Here is an 18,441-nt window from a genome sequence, read left to right as displayed (position 1 = left end):
CACAATCGGACGTGTAGTTATGACCTCAGGTTGCCATGGCGACAAGGACTTTGCCTTGACAATGTTCACAAGACACACAGTGAGACGAGACGACAAGAACAAGAACATGAAGTTGATGTAAGTTTTCCTCTTCTACATTTCAATACTATGCATACGTACAGACACACCTTGCTACTTAAAAGAGGTGTTGGTAAGTTAGTTTGTTGTTCGGTCAGTTAGTCGGCGGTGCAATCAGCTGGTTAGATGGGTTGTTCATAGATTTGTTGTTTAGCTATTTCATTGGATAGCCAATCAGTGAATTAGTTACTGGGTTGGTCAGTTAGGCAGTTCATTGGTATCAGTTAGCTGGTTGATTGGTTATTGAACGGTTCACTTAGTTCGCTTGTTAGTCAGTCATTTAGTTTCAAGTAAGTCAACTTCTTCTTGGATAGTAGGTTATTTTAGGTTTTTTGGTCGGTCAGTTGGTTTGCTCATTCGTCGCTGAGTTATTTAGTTGGTCTATTATTTGATTGGCTGGTTATTTTGTTTTCCATTTTCGGTTTGTTAGTTGGTCAACTAGTCGCTTGTTTGGGTGGTTGGTTATTTTATTTTTAAGTTTTTGGTTAGTCTTTTGATTGGTCAGTCGGTTGGTGCGTTTGTCAGTTGCTCGGTCAGTTACTTAGGAAATGTAACGGAAGGAAAATGCTTGGTCAAACAGTTGGATTTAACTTATGGTTACGTCAGAGTGCTCACCAGCAGTAAAGTCATTGTTAAAGCCTTGAGGACCAGGAAGTAGTTGTTGACGTCAACAGTGCAGGAAAGTGCAAATTGGGTGCTCGTAAAAGTAAGACTTTAGCCTCTATTGGCATCTTATCGGAAATCAGGCGACCTTATAATGAGCCAGGAACGTCCCTGATTGGATGGTTTGGTTTTGACGTGATGGATAACATCAACATACTGCCTATCACTCCTACTGATTATCTGACTTCTTTGCAAAACTTATAAATGCAAGTCATTTTGTCATCAAATACTTCTTTCAGGTATTCACTATATTAAAACGAGTCTTTTGATCCCACAGCGGTACCTAAAGAAGTGACCAGTGAGCATGGCGCACCTACAGGAAGTAAGAACATTTATCCGACGTTATGATGCTTTCTGGGAAATCTGCGTCATGTCAGGCAAATAACTTTATGAGCTCAAGTTCATAGTCATAAAGAGATCCCCTATCAACAGTCGAAGTACGTTGGACAGCCAGTGTGCTAATTATCATCAGACTGACTCCTTAAAAGGAAAATGGCTCTGGAGGCTGAGAGCAAGGAATTGCTGTTGGAAACGCTGATCGAGCTGGGGGAAGACAGCTTCAAGTCCTTCAAATTCTACACGCATCTGCCCACGAGCGTACATGAAAATGCCAAAAGTGTGGACATCGTCAACGAGCTGGTGAAGAGGTACAGCAAGAACGCTTTGGAGAAGACCGCCGAGATTTTGGACAAGATTAATGAGTGCGACTTGGCCCAGAAGCTGCGCGGCGACATAGAGCGAATAAAAGGTTAGGTAGACCATACCGAACGTCCCTGTGGCGGGGGTGGTGGGGGTATTCCAGAAAGCAGGCTACGTGAAAACTCGGAAGAAGTCAACTTTGAGATGAGGGAAACTGAATTATCCGTTTCAGAAGGTGTAAAAGAAACTCTGAGCCAATCACCATTGAACCCAAGAGTTCAAGGTTAGGTTTCATTTGTTGAACCTCCTTTTTGGAATACCCCCCATGAATTCCTCCCACCCTGGAAGACGAGTGTGCCTTCATGTTTGCATGAGTCAGAGCTTTCAACAAAGTTCTTGTCCAAGCTTTTGTAAGCATGTCTGTCTTGTGCAGCCCGTGAGCGTGGTAAGAGCAACGCAGAGGGGAGGAGGAGAGAGGCCAGCGGGTTGAATAGACAAAGTGAGTAGAGCTCATCATCTTGCTTCTTAATCTTGAAAAAAGATGCCTTGATTTATACTCTGCAAATTTTGAATGGAGGCAGCAGGACATTTCATTTGCTGAGGACGCGTTTAGGAGCGGGATTCCCCAACCCTCGTGTAGGTTTGCCCCCTGGTGGTGGTTACAAGGGTTACTGATAGTGCCATGTGTGGCTGACCAGTTGCTGCCACTTATCAGAATATTTTTGTAGTCTTGCAGAAATAATTAGCTCTACATTTAGAAACAATGAAGAAGCCTTTAGATTAAAGGTAAAGCGTGTTCAACAACCAAGTCGAGTCCAGTTGCACCGTTTAAGCTTTTGTGGATTATCATGACCTGGATGACAAGGTATCCACACGGACCTATAAAGACGGGTTTAGGTGGGACCTCCTTGGTGCCAGATTTCAGAAAGCTATATCTGCTATCTTACAACTTTGCAAAGATAATAAACTGTGCAAGCTCTTTTTAAAATATTTATTTCAGGTATTCTCTGTATTAGATCCAGTCATTTTTCCATACCGTGTGACCATTGTGTTCCTTCAGGTAGCATCTTCTCTGCCGATAACGATCGGATCACCAAATTGAAGTGGAAGCTGCAAGAGAACCTGCGTACTAACTACATCAACGCTCCAGAGGGTACCACAGAGGCCTGCAGGCAGCTGCGTCTGGAGGACGTCTACACGGATATCCACATTACCCACGGCTCTGACGCCATCCCGAACAAGCAGCATGAAGTCCTTCAGATGGAGATGTGCGGCTTCTCCAAGAAGTCCATCGAACCGTGTGACATCTTTAAAAGCGCAAGTGGGAAGCTGCAGCCGATACGCATGCTGCTCACCATTGGCTTTGCGGGGATCGGAAAAACCTTCCTGGTGCGCAAGTTTGTGCTGGATTGGGCCTGCGGAAAAACCAACAAAGACGTGCACTTCATATTTCCCTTCACCTTCCGCGAGTTGAATTTGGAGAAAGGGAAAAAAATTTCCTTGGCAAAGCTCATCCGACACTCCATCTGTGAGACCAAGGTCATGAGTGAGGAGATGTTAAATAATATATTTGTCAGGCTGCAAGCATCCGGGATGCTTGACTACGAAAGCAGCAGCCTCAAGATTTTGTTTGTGCTGGACGGACTGGACGAGTGCCGCCTCAAACTGGACCTGACCAACAAGACGAAGGTGGACCTTGACGTGACCAAAGCCTACCCTGTGGAGGTGCTCCTGTCACACCTCATCAAGAAGAACCTTCTTCCCTGCGCCCGGGTTTGGATAACCACACGGCCTGCTACGGCTCACGACATCCCGCAGCGCCTGATCAACAGCATAACAGAGGTGCAAGGATTCAGTGATTCCCAGAGGCTGGACTACTTCAGGAAGAGGTTCCCAGATAAGGAGGACATCATTAAGCACATCCAGAAATCTCGCACCATCTTCATCATGTGCCACCTGCCCATCTTCTGCTGGCTCACCAGCACAGTTCTTCAGGATTTTTTGGACACTAAAAAGGAGGGAGAGCTGCCCAAAACCCTGACTGAGTTGTACACAGAGTTCCTACTTTATCACCTGGTTAAGTCTAAGGAAAGACAGACAAAAAAGAGCATCAAGTATGTCAAAGCACTCGCAAAGCTTGCGTTTGACAACCTGCTGAAAATAAATCATATTTTCTCTGAGAAGGACCTGCACAAAAGTGGCTTTGATTACCTTGGGGCCGCAAAACATTCTGGAATGTTTACTGAGGTGTTTAAGGAGGTACAACCACTAAAGAAAAACCGACAGTTCAAGATGTTTCAGTTCATCCACTTGACCATCCAGGAGTATCTGGCTGCTCTGTACGTGATGATGAGCCTCTTCCATGACAAAAAGAACGTCCTAGCCGATTCGGAGCTGTCACTGGAAGGTCTTCTAATGCTTTGTAAGAAGAAGCCCATTGCTCAGGTCCATGAGACTGCTATCCACAAAGCCTCCAAGAGCGACGGAAACCTGGACTTGTTTCTCCGCTTCCTCTTGGGCCTTTCTTTGCAGTCCAACCAGGACCTCCTTGGTGAACTGCTGAAGGCCCCTAAGGACTCAGGACGTAGCAACTCAGAAACAGTCCTATTGATCAGGAAAAGGATAGAGCAGAACTCTCCAGAGAAGAACATCAACTTGTTGTACTGTCTAAAGGAGATGAAAGATGACTCCCTGCTGGAGCAGATCCAAAGATACCTAAATTCAGGAAAGTTTTTCACGGAAAGTCCCCCTCTGGCCATGTGGTCGGCCCTGGTCTTCTTCTTACTGACATCTGACGAAGCGATGAATTGCTTTGACCTTCAGCGGTACTCTGCCTCGGTGGTAGGGGTCCTGATGCTGCTACCAGTGATCAAGGCTTCTCAAAAATCATTGTACGTGCCCTAAAGTCAGCAGGCATCATGTTTAGCTTGCGGTGATTCAAGCTTCTTGCTTGTATTCTCCAGGCTAAATAACTGCAAACTGAACAAGAAAAGCTATGAGATGCTGGCCTCCGTTCTCAGCTCACCATCCAACCTGAGGGATCTGGATCTCAGTGACAACGACCTGTACGACGATGGAGTCGAGATCCTCTCGGCCGGACTGGCAAAGCCACACTGCATCTTACAAGTCCTCAGGTAAAGATGTCTTCTTATAGATCTTGAGTGGTTCCTGTTGAACATTCAATGGAATCACTGCGCTTAATAGCCAAGCAGAAGAATCACAAAATACTTCCATGGAGCCTCCAGTTTTTATCATGTTCCTGTCCTGACTTCAGGCGGTATTTTCCTTTGTTGCAGGCTGTCGGGCTGCATGATCACAACTCAAGGATGCGTTTCATTGGCCAAGGCTCTCGAGTTGAACCCCTCCCACCTTCAAGTGCTGGACCTGAGCTACAATAACCCGGGAGAGGAGGGAAAGAGGGTCTTAACGGAGGTCCAAAAGGATCCTAGCACCAGCCTGAAGAATCTCAAGTAGGATCTAAACAGTGTTGATCTTTCAAAGTGCTTGTTCATGTTGAATTATGACACTTGGCGTCTTTCTTCAGTCTGGACTGCAGCGGCATAGAACGTTTGATTCCTGGCCTAAAGAAATGTGAGTTGTTTTAATTGTTAATGACTAAAGACTTTAAAGATGTAAAGATGCCTTCTTGTCTCTCAGATTTCTGTAGACCCACATTGGACCCCAACACGGCTCACAACTGCCTCCAATTATCAGACCACTGCAAGACGGTGACGGTGGTGCAGGAGGAGCAGCAGTACCCCTTAAACCCGCAGAGGTTCACTTGCTGGCGTCAGGTTCTTTGCAACAACGGACTGAGTGGACGCTGCTACTGGGAGGTGGACTTTGAGGGGAAGGTCTATATTGGTGTGACGTACGACAGCATCCGGCGGGTCGGGGATGGTGACGACGCGTGTCTCGGAGACACGGAAGCCTCTTGGGTGCTGCTGTGCGATGAAGATGGCACTTACTCGGCGCGCCACCAGGACAGAACGACCGATCTCAAAGTCCGCTCCTCTCTGGCATCTAGAAGGGTCGGCGTATTTCTGGACCATCCCCGGGGCAAGTTGTCCTTCTACAAAGTGACTTCGGAGGGGATGATACTCCTACACAACTACGACAGCACCTTTACGCAGCCACTTTATCCGGCTTTCGGTTTCGGCTTTGATAATGGATTTGACGGCTTGGGGGATTCTGTGTCGATCAGTGCGGAAAGCGAGTCCATATATACCCGCTTCTAAGACAGAAGCACCCCACAGAAAAATCCTGTCCCAGACCAGGACCATGGTAAAAAAGCAAACAATTCTGTCCTGTACAACTCCCACTCCTCTCCTGCTTGAATGACTTCCACTCCTGTACCGCTCCCATTTTGGATGTCAGCTACATTAAAAAAAAGTTGACTAACAGGAGAATCCCATATAAATGTCAGCCTCTATTCTGAGCCCATTCTGCAACACAACCCACACTGACATGTTTCACAATACTGTGTGAAGTGACGTCCTCAGTGTGGGATGGATTTGGGTACTGTAATCAACACCTGGGGCAGCAGAGGGGGCCCTTGCCTCACTCACCGCACAGTGGCGCACAGCACTGTGCTATTAGAACTCATCGGTGAACGGAACAGTGAGCAACTCATTTGTTCAACTCATTGTCATCATACAAGTAAGGCAACTGTATGACATGTTTATGTAGTGAGCCAACATCTTTAGATTTTTTTTTTTTAAGCCAATGTTGCTAGCGCTACCACTAATCCACTGAGCTGGTCAGATATGGAAGCTTTGATCCACTTTTTGTTAAAGAGTTTTCATGCATTTATGGTTTAATTTTGCTTTTTTTTTTTTTTTTCTATATTAATTTAACCGGGAATTTTTTTTACAAAGCGGTAATTCAAAATATTAGATCTCTCATTCAAACTTTCCTATTAATGTTGACATTTTGACAGCGTTAAATATTTGAGACAGCTTAAAAATTTTGATTGTGAATTTGTGTCAACGTTCAAAAACTACATCAAATTACATGAAGTAAAAAAGGTTTATTTGTGTTAAGAAACAAAGGCAATTCTTTAATTATGGCCACTTGAGAACTAATTAGTTTTCTACAACTGAACAACATTTTTAGGTTGCACTAAATTAATTATTTACATGGGTCAAAGCTAAGATAGTAGCTTCATCATTTTTAAAGCTCATCTAATGTTTACTTTTTACTGTATGTAGTTTATTAAGAAGTGTTTATTATGTGCTAGTTTTAATATTAAATGTTGTTTTACTTTGTGGGAACACATCAGTCATCCTTCATGTTGAACAAAGCACATGTTAGCATTAGCGGTGACATTTTGTGTGCCATTAGCGGTTTGCCAGCACATTAAACACCCGTTAGCGCCGCCCACCGTGTTATCTGGGCCGCACCATTGGCCCCTGGCAGGAGGTCCAATTAAGAAGACTGACGAGCGAAAGCCAACGATGCAACACTGCCGCCATCAATCAGCCAATCAGCTCCTCACACCGACTCCTCCCATTGCAGCCAATTGCAGAGCTCATTTGTCTCTCACACACACAAACACACACAGACGCGTACACCAAAAAAAAAACACACGCAGAGAAACAAACAAACCACACACATGCGAGAGAGGAAATGTCCATCTTTGAAGAGGGTGCCAACACTTTTTCTTTGGCTTACGGTTACCTCCTTGACTTTCCACCTCAAATTGTTTCCTAAACTTCTTTCCTCACTATCTTCTTTTTCTGTCGTCTGAACGATGCTCATTTATCGTTTCCGCCTCAAGGACGAGGCAGCGATGGCGGCCATTACTGCTGGTCGCAGGCGTATAATGCTCAAATAATAGTGTCATAATTATGATTCATTACATTATCAGCGCGCGGGTGTGGGCGGGGCCTGGACAGGAAGTGACATCGCAGACAGGAGTCGAGATGTTGACTTTAGAAAAGCTACTCATGTGACTGTCACCATGGCAACTGTCAAAGAGGAGACGTGGAATTATACTTAGGAAAGGGCAAATTTTATTATTGTCAAATTAAATATGCTCGCACATGCACACTCCAAAACAAAGAATATCAGCTGTGTTGTTTGCGCCTTATTAATCTTCGTGTTTCCTGTCTAATCGCAGCCTGCCAGACTCCTTATACACACACACACACACCACTCTTTTGTATTGACCTATTACACCTGACGTCACAGCCCTCGTGGGAACGCCCCTTCGGGGTCACTGGACGCCACTTTGCCCTTATTAAAACCATTGAATCTCGTACAGTTCTTTATCTAATCGATTATCTTATAAAATGGTCGTATCTTGTTGTGCGGTCAGTTGTACAGACAGACAAAGGAGTAAACCAAATGTTGCTTTTTATCGCATACCTACTAATGAAGATAAAAGACGAAGATTGATAGCAGCAATCAACAGAAAGGACTGTCAGCCCACAAAGTATTCACGGATTTGCGAGGTTAGTAGATACATGTTCATACATTTTACTAGTAAACGTGCACTCTAACAAAGATTGTAATGGAGGTGTCGAATTGCGTGTTTCAAATCACACTAACGCGCGCGCGCACACGCACACAAACACACACACACACACACGCATACGCACACTACGAGTATGAGTCACAAAATGAAGGCTGCGCTACATTCAGGGTCTCCATTTGAAAGTACGAGCAGAAACAATCATCTACTGTCAACTTGTGTGCGTTTTCCTGGAGCACAACTCCGCCCCAACTTGCAAATACGCGAGGTGAATTGTTGAAGGACTTAAAGTGAAACTCAATTCTTCTTCTTTGATTTATTATTTTCTTCAAGTTCGAATAAAATAACTTGCAACCGTCTAGGTTGGAATAGCTTGCTAACCTTTAAAATGAACAGAAAAGATATGCATCAAATAACTGACAAATATTTTCTCAAAGTTTTAATAAATATTAAATGTTGCTAATGTAAATTTACTTGATTCAACCAAAATGAGCTTGGCATGTTAATGATTTGAATGACTTGGCTTAATAACATTTATTTTATATAAGTTCACACAAAGTTTCAATAATTGGACAGCAGAGCAAACTTTGATTGACTGCTAAATGTCCAATTAATCGTTGCCTAATAGACGCGGGTTTACTAGCACTCGGCCCTTTCCTGCTGGATTTGCTACTTGTGTCTGGATCTTGATATTTTATCTGCCTAATTTAAGTCTGGTGTTTTTTTGTTTTTGTTTTTTTACATGGGTCCTGACCTCAAATCAAAAGTTACGCAACATCGCCATCTACAGGGATTTTCTTGGAAAATTTCTTCCTGGACCCCAAAAAGTTTTTCAACCACTGTGTTGTAGTATTAGACATGCTGTTATTCTGAATATGACACTCAAATATTCTCCCTATTTACACAGCTTTATTTACAGCACACAGTTTTGCATAGAGAAGCTGTTGCCTTGGCAACGAGCCACAACACTTATCAGAAAATTACACTTTTTCACTCTTTTTTTCTTAAGCTGCTGCCTTATCTGGAATGGTAGACGGCATTTTTGAATGCTAACAATGTGTCCAGTTTCTCATGATAATTTCTCCTTCCTTTCTACTTTCCCTTCATATTATTTAATATATTTATACATTCACTTTCCTCACAATTATCTCCTCCTTCTTCTTCCTCGTTTCCTCTCCAGCAAAAATCTTGCATTTGGGTGAAAGAACACGTCAGGATGAAGCTGTCAGGGAAAAAAGGCGGAACGAGGAAGAGGATTAGGCTCACACACTAAACAATCCGAGAAACTTTCCAAATGTATGCAGGAACACTTAGAGAAGGCGGTAAAGCATTTAGCCTCCTAGCATGTGGCCAAAGGTAGCCTTTCTGTCATCATCTGAATCAAACAAAACCTTTGCTTTTACTTTGCAAAACAATGATCAACATTTTTTGCTTATTTTCTGACATGTTATGGACCAAAGCAGTAATTTTAATAACACAATTAAAGTTTGTTCATTTTCTGCACTGTCAATTTGACATAAAGTCCTTTAAAAAATAAATAAATAAAGGGATGGAAATTAAATCTTTCTTATCTCAATTCAGGAATTAATCAGCCAAATATCAGGGGGGAAAAAATAGAGCTCTCTCTCTCTCTCTCTCTCTCTCTCTCTCTCTCTCTCTCTCTCTCTCTCTCTCTCTCTCTCTCTCTCCCTCTCTCTCTCTCTCTCCCCCCCCCCAAAAAATCTGCAAAATAACAGACAGATTTAATATTAAAATAATTGTTAGTTGCTATTAAAATTAAGTGGGATTTTTTTGTTGTTGTCCCCAGGCAGCTAACATGTAGCCTGCTAGCATGCTGATTGCTAACTCCACAGCTGAAGCACATTAAGTGAAAGAAGTAAAATATAAAGTTGTGAACCTTTGAAGAAGTTCCCCAGTCCGGGTGGTCGATTAGCCCCTAGCTGGTGATAGAGTAGACAATATTTGTATTGTACTCTTTGCGTGTTCAATAAATGAATGGTGAGATTCTGGTGAAGAAGTCCCTTTGCAAAGGTATAATTATTCAGAAGCTTCTGATCACACAAAATGAAGACACTCAAGCCGTGTTCCGTTCAGATTGTGTGTCCCACCTCCTCTTGCACACAGTTATTTATTCAAAGTCAGTGTTATACAAAAAGTTCCCTCTCCCCTCCCATAAGCAAGTTCCCATGAGTACAAATCAGATTAGACTTGAACAATAGTAAATCAGCCTGTCCTTGGACTCTCTTCGACCGGACAGAGACTGGTACCAACTATACTCCCTTTAGATATAATAGAAAAGAAACCTGTTACCCTTCTCTTTCCCAGGCAAGAGAACAAAGGACTATAGATTGGCTTAACATATGAATTAACTGTTGTCTTAAATTTATATTTTTATAACTAATATCCAAAACTGTTAAAATATAAATTGAAACTGAAAAACAATGTTAATAATCTAACATTCCCTCATTTGAGCTCGTGAGAGCTCAACACATTAAAACATTTTTTTTCAATGGTTGTGTGGTGAAAATAATTATCATTAAAACATCCCTTTAGCAGGAGATGAGGTAGTTTAGCAATCATATGGCATTAAAAAACAATTTGATACATTAAAAGATTTTTTAGTGGAATAAGCATAGCATATGTGAGGCTTAACACAAAATGTTGTTCATTAAAAAGTGTCGCAATGTATCGGCAGACAAATATGTGTTCTTTGAAGCCATCTCGTGATGAAGTTCTTTGTTGAATGAGAAGATGACGTTGTCAGCTTTTTGCAGAACCCCAGAATAGATTGCCTGCAAATGTGATTCTCGTGATGATTGCCCAGGAAAAGGCACTTGACTTGATCCGTTGAATGATGTAGAATTATGTCAAAACGGCCGCTCCAGAACCGAACACTGGGTCAGCTGACGTGGCTCCCAGGTCGGAGGTGATAAGATTGATGATCATCAGTTGATGAGATAGCCGGCAGCCCTGTAGGCCAGTTGTGGAATTTCGTCTCTCCTTTCAGTCATCAACCTGAGAATAAAATATGTTCATTTAGTCTTCTCATAAACCCACATTAATTTTATTTGGAGGAAAAACCCTGATAGTTTTTGTTAGTTGGGATTAGTAAATGTTATTTGGTTAAGATCCGTAGGTCCTGTGCTGTTGGAACAGGAAAAGATCTATTTTTGTGACAGTGAAAATAGAGCCCAGCCTTTGATTGAGTTGAATGACATTCACTCATTCATTAATATAACAGACAGAGCTTGTAAATATTTATTTTTCAAATAGGTTTTGTTCAATAGTAGGTAATTTTTTACCACGACATTTACTGTTCTAAATTTGCATAAATGAACCTTTCACCATCCCGAAAGGAATCATTTTACTAGCATATCATATATTCTCTTCCAAGAATCCCACGACCGGCCGAATCGTGACATCCTGGAAAAAGCTCACATATATTCATATTATATATACTCTTTTGCAAACACTGGGCTCCAAACATTACATTTTTCTGAGGTAAAAGATATAATATAATATAATTACCTTCATCTGACGAATATGCATTATTGTCCTTGCTTGCTTCAGACTTACTTTGCTCCGCTCGATTCCCTCTGGTAGATTTCTTCATATTCAAACTGTGGATTATCACTTCAAAACCTTTTCATTTTTCGATCTACTAATTCATCTACATTGATTAATTTCTTAAACATAAACTCCCTCATTTTGACAAAGATCCACTGATTTTTTTCAAACACGTCGAGATAAAGGGAGGATAAAATAGAGACCTCATAACTCATAAATAAGGAATATCAGACCATAGCTTTCCGCAAAAGACGTCGTAAATAACACAACCCTCTAAATCAGGCTATGAGGTAAACGAGAGAGCTACAGGACACTACAATAAAAATAAGCACAAGCAGATACAATTTAAGACACTAATATATAATGACTTTGGGGCCATAAAAAATAGAGGTAACCATATTAATCTAATTCAGGATACAAATTACACAAAACTTACAAATATCTACCATTTCAAAAACAAAAATAAAAATTAAAAACAATACTCCTAGATTTAAGCAAACTAAAAATTATTCTCAAACTGTTAATCAACTTCACCTCTTCTACATATTAGTGGGGCTCAAAAAAAACACAGCACACAAAAAAAAATATCTCTGGGATTCATAAATCACAGTGCTGTGAAAAAAAATAATAATCTAAAATTAACCATCAGACTCGCTATTATTTATTAAATAGCATCAACTCAGTACGATAAGATGCATGGTTCAATATTATATATATAAAACATATACTTAGATAATATATATATATTAATAATATATATTACTGTGAAAACTTCTGGGAAGTCTTTTACTTATTGCTACTCATTTTATTCTATTATTTTTTCTATACTGTAGCTGCAGCTGGACGGAGTCCAGAAAAAAGTTCCTCACGAAAAAAAATAAAAGTATATCGTATCATATCGTATTAATAAAATTCCCATTGTACCAATTCAGAAACTGATTCTCCCAAGAAAATAGGCAAAAATTTAGTAGGATATAGATTGAAATAAATTTTCTCAATCCCTCATTTCAAATTCACATATGTCGTTTTCAATTTCCTGAAATACCTTGCTATAGATCACAGTTCCCCATCCAACACATTAAGAATGCCTTGCATATACCGTGCAGCATTTCACTGATTGAAGGATCGCATCCAAGTCAGACCACCAGCTTTTTTTAAAAGTCAATGTTCAGGGCGGCGGCTGTGTCAGACAATGTTCAGCAGGCATCAGCGATGAGAGGAGACATCTCTGTAATGAGGCTTGTACACAGTCACTGGGCATTGTGGAAGTTGAGCACCATGTTTTTTTGTAGGCACAGGAGGAGAATGACTGTGCTGCGGCTTTGACCTTTGATCTCTGCCACGTCCATTCAGACGCTGTCTGCAATGTGGACCCGATGACACATTTTCGGTCCTTCCAGGCGCTCACCTCGACCAACGAATGCTTCCGGCTGATCCAATGCACTACAATGCCAGACTGAGGAAATGGGATCATAGCAAGATAGTTCACTTTCTGCTTTCTCAAAAATGTTTCGTAAAAAACAGCTTGTTATTTTTTTTTTTTTTTGAAATACCCTTCAAAATAGCTACTAGCAATACTTGCAAATACAATGTATCAGCAGCTGGGGCAAATCCCGTTCGCAGTTTGTAATCAGTGAAGGCCATCAAACCCTCATCTGCTTTGGAACTTAAGCATCAGTTTCTGAAATGACACACTCAGAGAAAAAACAAATATTAAAATCATTATTATTATATCGACTTCAAAAACATTTATAACTTCTTATTCAACTATCTAAACTTCTAGCCACAGCTGAACAGATATAGGTATAATTATGTTAACTCAATATAGCTCAATACAAAATACTATTATTTTATCATTATTCTTTATTCATTTGCCCCGAAAAGGGAAAGTTAACAAACTAACCATCTTCATCAAAAATAATATAGTGTAAAAGACTATCAATTCAGTCACTAAAAAATTAAAATAAAAAATAAAAAATAAAACACTAATTTAATATTCTTCTACAAAAACTCAACAATATCTTTCAAATACTATTACTTATTTTTTATTGTTTATCATTCCTCTCTTACCTAAAAAAGAGAAAAAGTCCCATTACGAGGACACATTATGTTCTAACCCCTTTTTTCTTCTAACCTAGAAACGGGGGGGGGGGGGGGGGTCTTAGCATTATACATCGCAAAACCTATTTTACCACATTCCCATTCGAAAAACAAACGCCATTATCACACCAGTCTCATCTCACACAAAAACAACACCAAACTTAGTTAAAGATATTGAAGGAAAACAAACAAAATCACCATACGCACATTTCTCACTCACAATCACAATAATAGCCCCCACCTTTTAGAAGCTAGGTCACACACTCAAATATATACGCACACACTCTTTATTCATTATAAAATAATAAACGGTTTTATTCTATCAATTCGTTGTCTGCAAATCTTGCAGCATTTGAACCGCAGTTGTATACGGTAATTCAATAAACGGGTTAATAACTTTAAACAAAACACCCGTAAACGGCTCAGCTTATTTCGGAGGGGAAGTTATTTTAGCATCAAAATCAGACACTGTATCATTACCAGCATCTATTAAAGAAAATACAAAAGTCTCTCGTACCATTTTGTCCAGCGACAGCTTTTCATACAATCGATCCATAGTTTGTTTTTTTCATTTTTCATCGACGTTTTTTATTTCCGCATGGCTGCGACTCCAAGCACAAGTTCCGACTATGAACCGGAAGCACATTCAGGACAAACCATACAGTGTCACGTTCTAAATCGCCCTCCATTTATAGTTTTTTTACCACTTTCGGTTTATATTCTACGCAAGTAGTATTAATATTTATCAATAGTGACGTCTCACTTTTAGTATAATAGTTCAATAGGTTAAATTTATTCGACAACGTTTAAACAATTTCGACATCGTTTAAACATCTTTACAGGAATAACATATTTGGCCACAGAACATACACACATAAGAATCACGTGACCTCTCGTTTATACACAGCGGTTATCCAATCCCGCTGAGCTAAACTGTCCTGAATATATTGCAAAATTTTTGCAAGGCGCTTATTTTCAAAATAACTTGTCACGCGCTTTCAAATTAAACCGTAGAACAAAAGTAATTCATACGGTAATCCTGACCTCAAAACTACAAAAGTAGAAGCGCCATAAATAAAATAAAAACCACGTAATCTCTCGATTGAAAATACAGCGATACAAATCCAATTATCGCTGTAATCAACCTGGACCCCTCAATACTGTTCAATTTCAAACAGGCGCAATTTCAAAATAACTTATTACGTGTAAATGGACGTTTTCAAGTAAGTATCATGAGTACTTATCGATTAGTCCCAATCGGTCAAACTGCAAAAAAAGAAAAAAGCAGTGCCTTAGTGGAAGAAAGACTTCTCACGTCATCCGGCAACCCTTTTATTCAATATATATCATAGTCTAAGGATTCTTCGTAGCGAGACGAAAACAAAACAAAACAACAACAAAAATCAAGCCGCTACTTCTTCCTGTCTCAAAAATGCGGCTTCCTAGGTCTGCACTTACGTCACTTTAAATGCACCACCCCACGTACGTGTACAGTTCAATGTCGTAGGAAAAATCCCAACTCTCAATAGAATGACATCAACTCTACAACTTGTTCACACAGACCTCATGTAAAAATTTAGACAATTTAGAAGACGAAAACCCAGTTGCAGCGATCCCAAACAGACAGAACCTCCCTACGTGGATAAAAGTCTCCACTTACCGTACTTTATTTATTTAGGCCTAGAAGTTCCGCCCGTCCGGGAACGCCGCAGCTTGTAAATCGTCAAAATACCACCATCCGTTAGAATTCAGCGTCGGAGGTCACCATTTGATAAGATTGAACAATATTTGTATTGTAATCTTTGCGTGTTCAATAAATGAATGGTGAGATTCTGGTGAAGAAGTCCCTTTGCAAAGGTATAATTATTCAGAAGCTTCTGATCACACAAAATGAAGACACTCAAGCCGTGTTCCGTTCAGATTGTGTGTCCCACCTCCTCTTGCACACAGTTATTTATTCAAAGTCAGTGTTATACAAAAAGTTCCCTCTCCCCTCCCATAAGCAAGTTCCCATGGGTACAAATTAGATTAGACTTGAACAATAGTAAATAAGCCTGTCCTTGGGCTCTCTTCGACCGGACAGAGACTGGTACCAACTATACTCCCTTTAGATAATATAGAAAATAAACCTGTTACCCTTCTCTTTCCCAGAAAAGAGAACAAAGGACTATAGATTGGCTTAACATATGAATTAACTGTTGTCTTAAATTTATATCTTTATAACTAATATCCAAAACGGTTAAAATATAAATTGAAACTGAAAAACAATGTTAATAATCTAAGACTGGCTTGGCATTTAGCCTGCTAATAAGTAGCCTGCTAGCATGCTGACATCCAGTGTGTCCTGCTTGCTCCACAAGTGAATACATTTGTCAACCTCTGAAAAACGTCCTGCAGTCCAACAGTTAGCCTTTTAGCACACCAGCATTGTCACTATGTAGCCTTTCAAGGAGATTTGCAGCTGAGGTGATTAAATGAAAGCAAAGCAACATGTCAACATTTTCATTTATTGTCCAAACAGAAGACAGGAAAGCACAGGAAGCAGTCCGAGGAAATTGTCTTCTACTTCCTCTTTCCTCCATTTCACATTTTGTTTAACAAATCTTCAATAATTTGCTTTTTTTTTTAGTCTTTTAATTGACACTTAAAAGTATAATTAAAAGTATAAATTATTTCTTAGTTGTATGTGCTTTTTGGCCTGGAAACCGCTGACAGAATCAGAAAAGTAATTACAACAATACTTGCGCGCACAGGCACACACACACACGCACACACACAAGGCGAGTGTCTGGAAGCAGGCAAAGTAGTGAGTGTTTGGCTCAAATGTTTGCACACTTTTGGATCAGAATAGAGGAAGAATAAAGGGGATCTACTACACTTGAGTTCCAACCCAGTTGCGATCCTTTCCAAAATTGTATCTAGTTTGTAATCCGTTGTGCACTGGTTTTGAACTGGTTCAGATCCGGCTTAAAAACAGGCTCGGCTCCTGTTTCAAACCAGTTGGGATCTGGTTTTGAAGTAGTTCCAAACCAAGTTAAAATCAGTTCTGATCCAGTTCAAAAAAGTTTGACCCAGCTTGTGATCCATTCTGCTCCAGTTCCAAACCAGTTTGTAATGCATTCTGCTCTAGATCCAAACCTATCTTGATTCCGTTTTGATCCAGTTCCAAATTAGATTGACCCAGTTTGTAATCCTTCCTGCTCCAGTCCTGAACCAACTCGTGTCCAGTTCCAAACAATTTCGGATCAATTTGCGAACAAGCATGTTGATCTGATAGTTCCTTTTTCATGGTGAAAACAAAACTAGTCCAATTTTGCTGCTGCCATGGTGACACATGCTCGTCAAGGTACTGGTGGACGTTTGCTTATCTTTTAAATGTAAATACGAGTTCACGCAAAGCCTCCATCAGAGTGGCTGGGAAAGACCAGGTGAGAGGGGCTTGTCGTGGGCCGGGCTTCCAGATCTTTTCTTGTACAAACATACCAAGAAAATAAAAATACTTTATAATGAGTGGGATAAAACACATGCTTTTATTTTGAAGGGCTGACAATCCCTTCTAGTCTGACTGATAAACTGATTGCAATCAGACATTGGGGTCATGTGACTGTTAGCCACTAGCTGCTAACGGCTAACTGACCTGACCGCTGCTAACTTGCTTTTTTCTCCAGATGAGGTCAGGAAGTGAGAGGCAACGAGGCAGCCAATCACGCGAGTCCTTCCAAGTCGTTAACCTGTAAGATAGATGTTGCTAGGCGGAGGACTTCAGCCGTGGGCGGGGCTCGAAGCTTTGCGCAGCCATTGGTAGAAGTGTCGCCGGTGGAGGCGGTGCCAGCGCACATTGCCCTCTACGATCTCCAGCGCCCGCGGCAACGCAGGCCCCGCACCCACGCCACTGGATTGGATGAATTCCTTCAGCTGTGTGTCAAGAGGTGGAAAGTCACCGTTAGCGAGTGATGGGCGGTAACCACGACGATCTTAACGTGGGCCAGTACCTCATCGAGCTCCTTCTCCGTGTTGAGGAACTCGGTGACGCCGCTGATCAGCTTGGAGTTCATGAAGAGCGCCTCGCCGTACCTGAATTGCCCGGACACGCGTGTTAGACACGGGGTCATGCGACGCACACGCGTGTTAGACACGGGGTCATGCGACGCACACGCCTGGTGTCACTCGTGATGGTAAACTGAAGCATCATGAAGCAATGAGGCCTTCCATCCAACTGGTTCGCTCCTGGGCCGAAGCATCATGAGGCTTAATTTGTTCTATTGCGCCTTCATGTGGAAAATAAATGTCATGACAGACAGAGTGATTAAAATGATACCATGGATTTGATGTGGTCCAAAGGGCAGGGAGCTGTGATGTGAATAAATGTGCGTGTGGTACTTGAAAGAATGATTTCTTTATTTTAGACATTGACATATAAACAAGGAACAAGACACACCTTTCATTCATTTTTATTGAGGAAAACTAGCATTTCCAAAGTTTTTGGCTTTAAAAGGTTTCTTTTTTTAGATAGGATTTCTCCTGCTTTTGAAAATAGTATTTCGCAAGGGACGGATGAGGCCGGGGTACAGAGAAAGGTTATTGCTAGTTTGTAGCGGTTTGGGTAAACATGTTTGTGCAGCTCCCAGTAGTCCAGGGGGTTTGACATCCTGCTTATGTTGGGTTCCCCCAGGTAAGTGTGGACCTCCACAGTCGCATCTGCGGTCTCACTCTGGGTCCTCCTCTGCATGACTGTGTGGTCCAATCGCCGCCACAGTTTGTCACCTAAGACACAACAAACAGACTAACAGCCAACAGGCAGTTCTGGCTGCCCATCGTAGAGATGGGAGCAAAAGAATGCCTTCTCCCACAATAATGCACTGCCGCTCATTTCCTATTGC

The 18,441-nt window shown here is 41.2% G+C and overlaps 2 protein-coding genes across 2 annotated transcripts; one reads left to right on the top strand and one right to left on the bottom strand.

Moving 5' to 3' along the window:
• The first annotated feature begins 1,263 nt into the window (after window positions 1-1,263).
• LOC147159614 (protein NLRC3-like) lies at window positions 1,264-18,202 on the top strand. The gene is made up of 8 exons (XM_086059666.1): window positions 1,264-1,528; window positions 1,853-1,918; window positions 2,480-4,310; window positions 4,383-4,553; window positions 4,716-4,889; window positions 4,964-5,010; window positions 5,077-6,078; window positions 17,230-18,202. The coding sequence occupies exons 1-7, from the start codon at window positions 1,273-1,275 to the stop codon at window positions 5,655-5,657; spliced, it is 3,126 nt and encodes a 1,041-aa protein (XP_085915792.1). The 5' UTR covers window positions 1,264-1,272; the 3' UTR covers window positions 5,658-6,078; window positions 17,230-18,202.
• Window positions 17,052-17,937, bottom strand: LOC147159615 (thyrotropin-releasing hormone-degrading ectoenzyme-like). Its single transcript, XM_086059678.1, has 2 exons — window positions 17,554-17,937; window positions 17,052-17,476 (listed from the first exon to the last, which is right to left on the bottom strand). The coding sequence occupies exons 1-2, from the start codon at window positions 17,671-17,673 to the stop codon at window positions 17,324-17,326; spliced, it is 273 nt and encodes a 90-aa protein (XP_085915804.1). The 5' UTR covers window positions 17,674-17,937; the 3' UTR covers window positions 17,052-17,323.
• Window positions 18,203-18,441: the final 239 nt, after the last annotated feature.

This window comes from Leptonotus elevatus, chromosome 17 (assembly GCF_054856555.1).
Source record: "Leptonotus elevatus isolate MCC_2025b chromosome 17, RoL_Lele_1.0, whole genome shotgun sequence".
Taxonomy (NCBI): domain Eukaryota; kingdom Metazoa; phylum Chordata; class Actinopteri; order Syngnathiformes; family Syngnathidae; genus Leptonotus; species Leptonotus elevatus.
The sequence above is the reverse complement of the archived record's forward strand: the minus strand, read 5'-3'. Positions and strand labels throughout refer to the sequence as shown.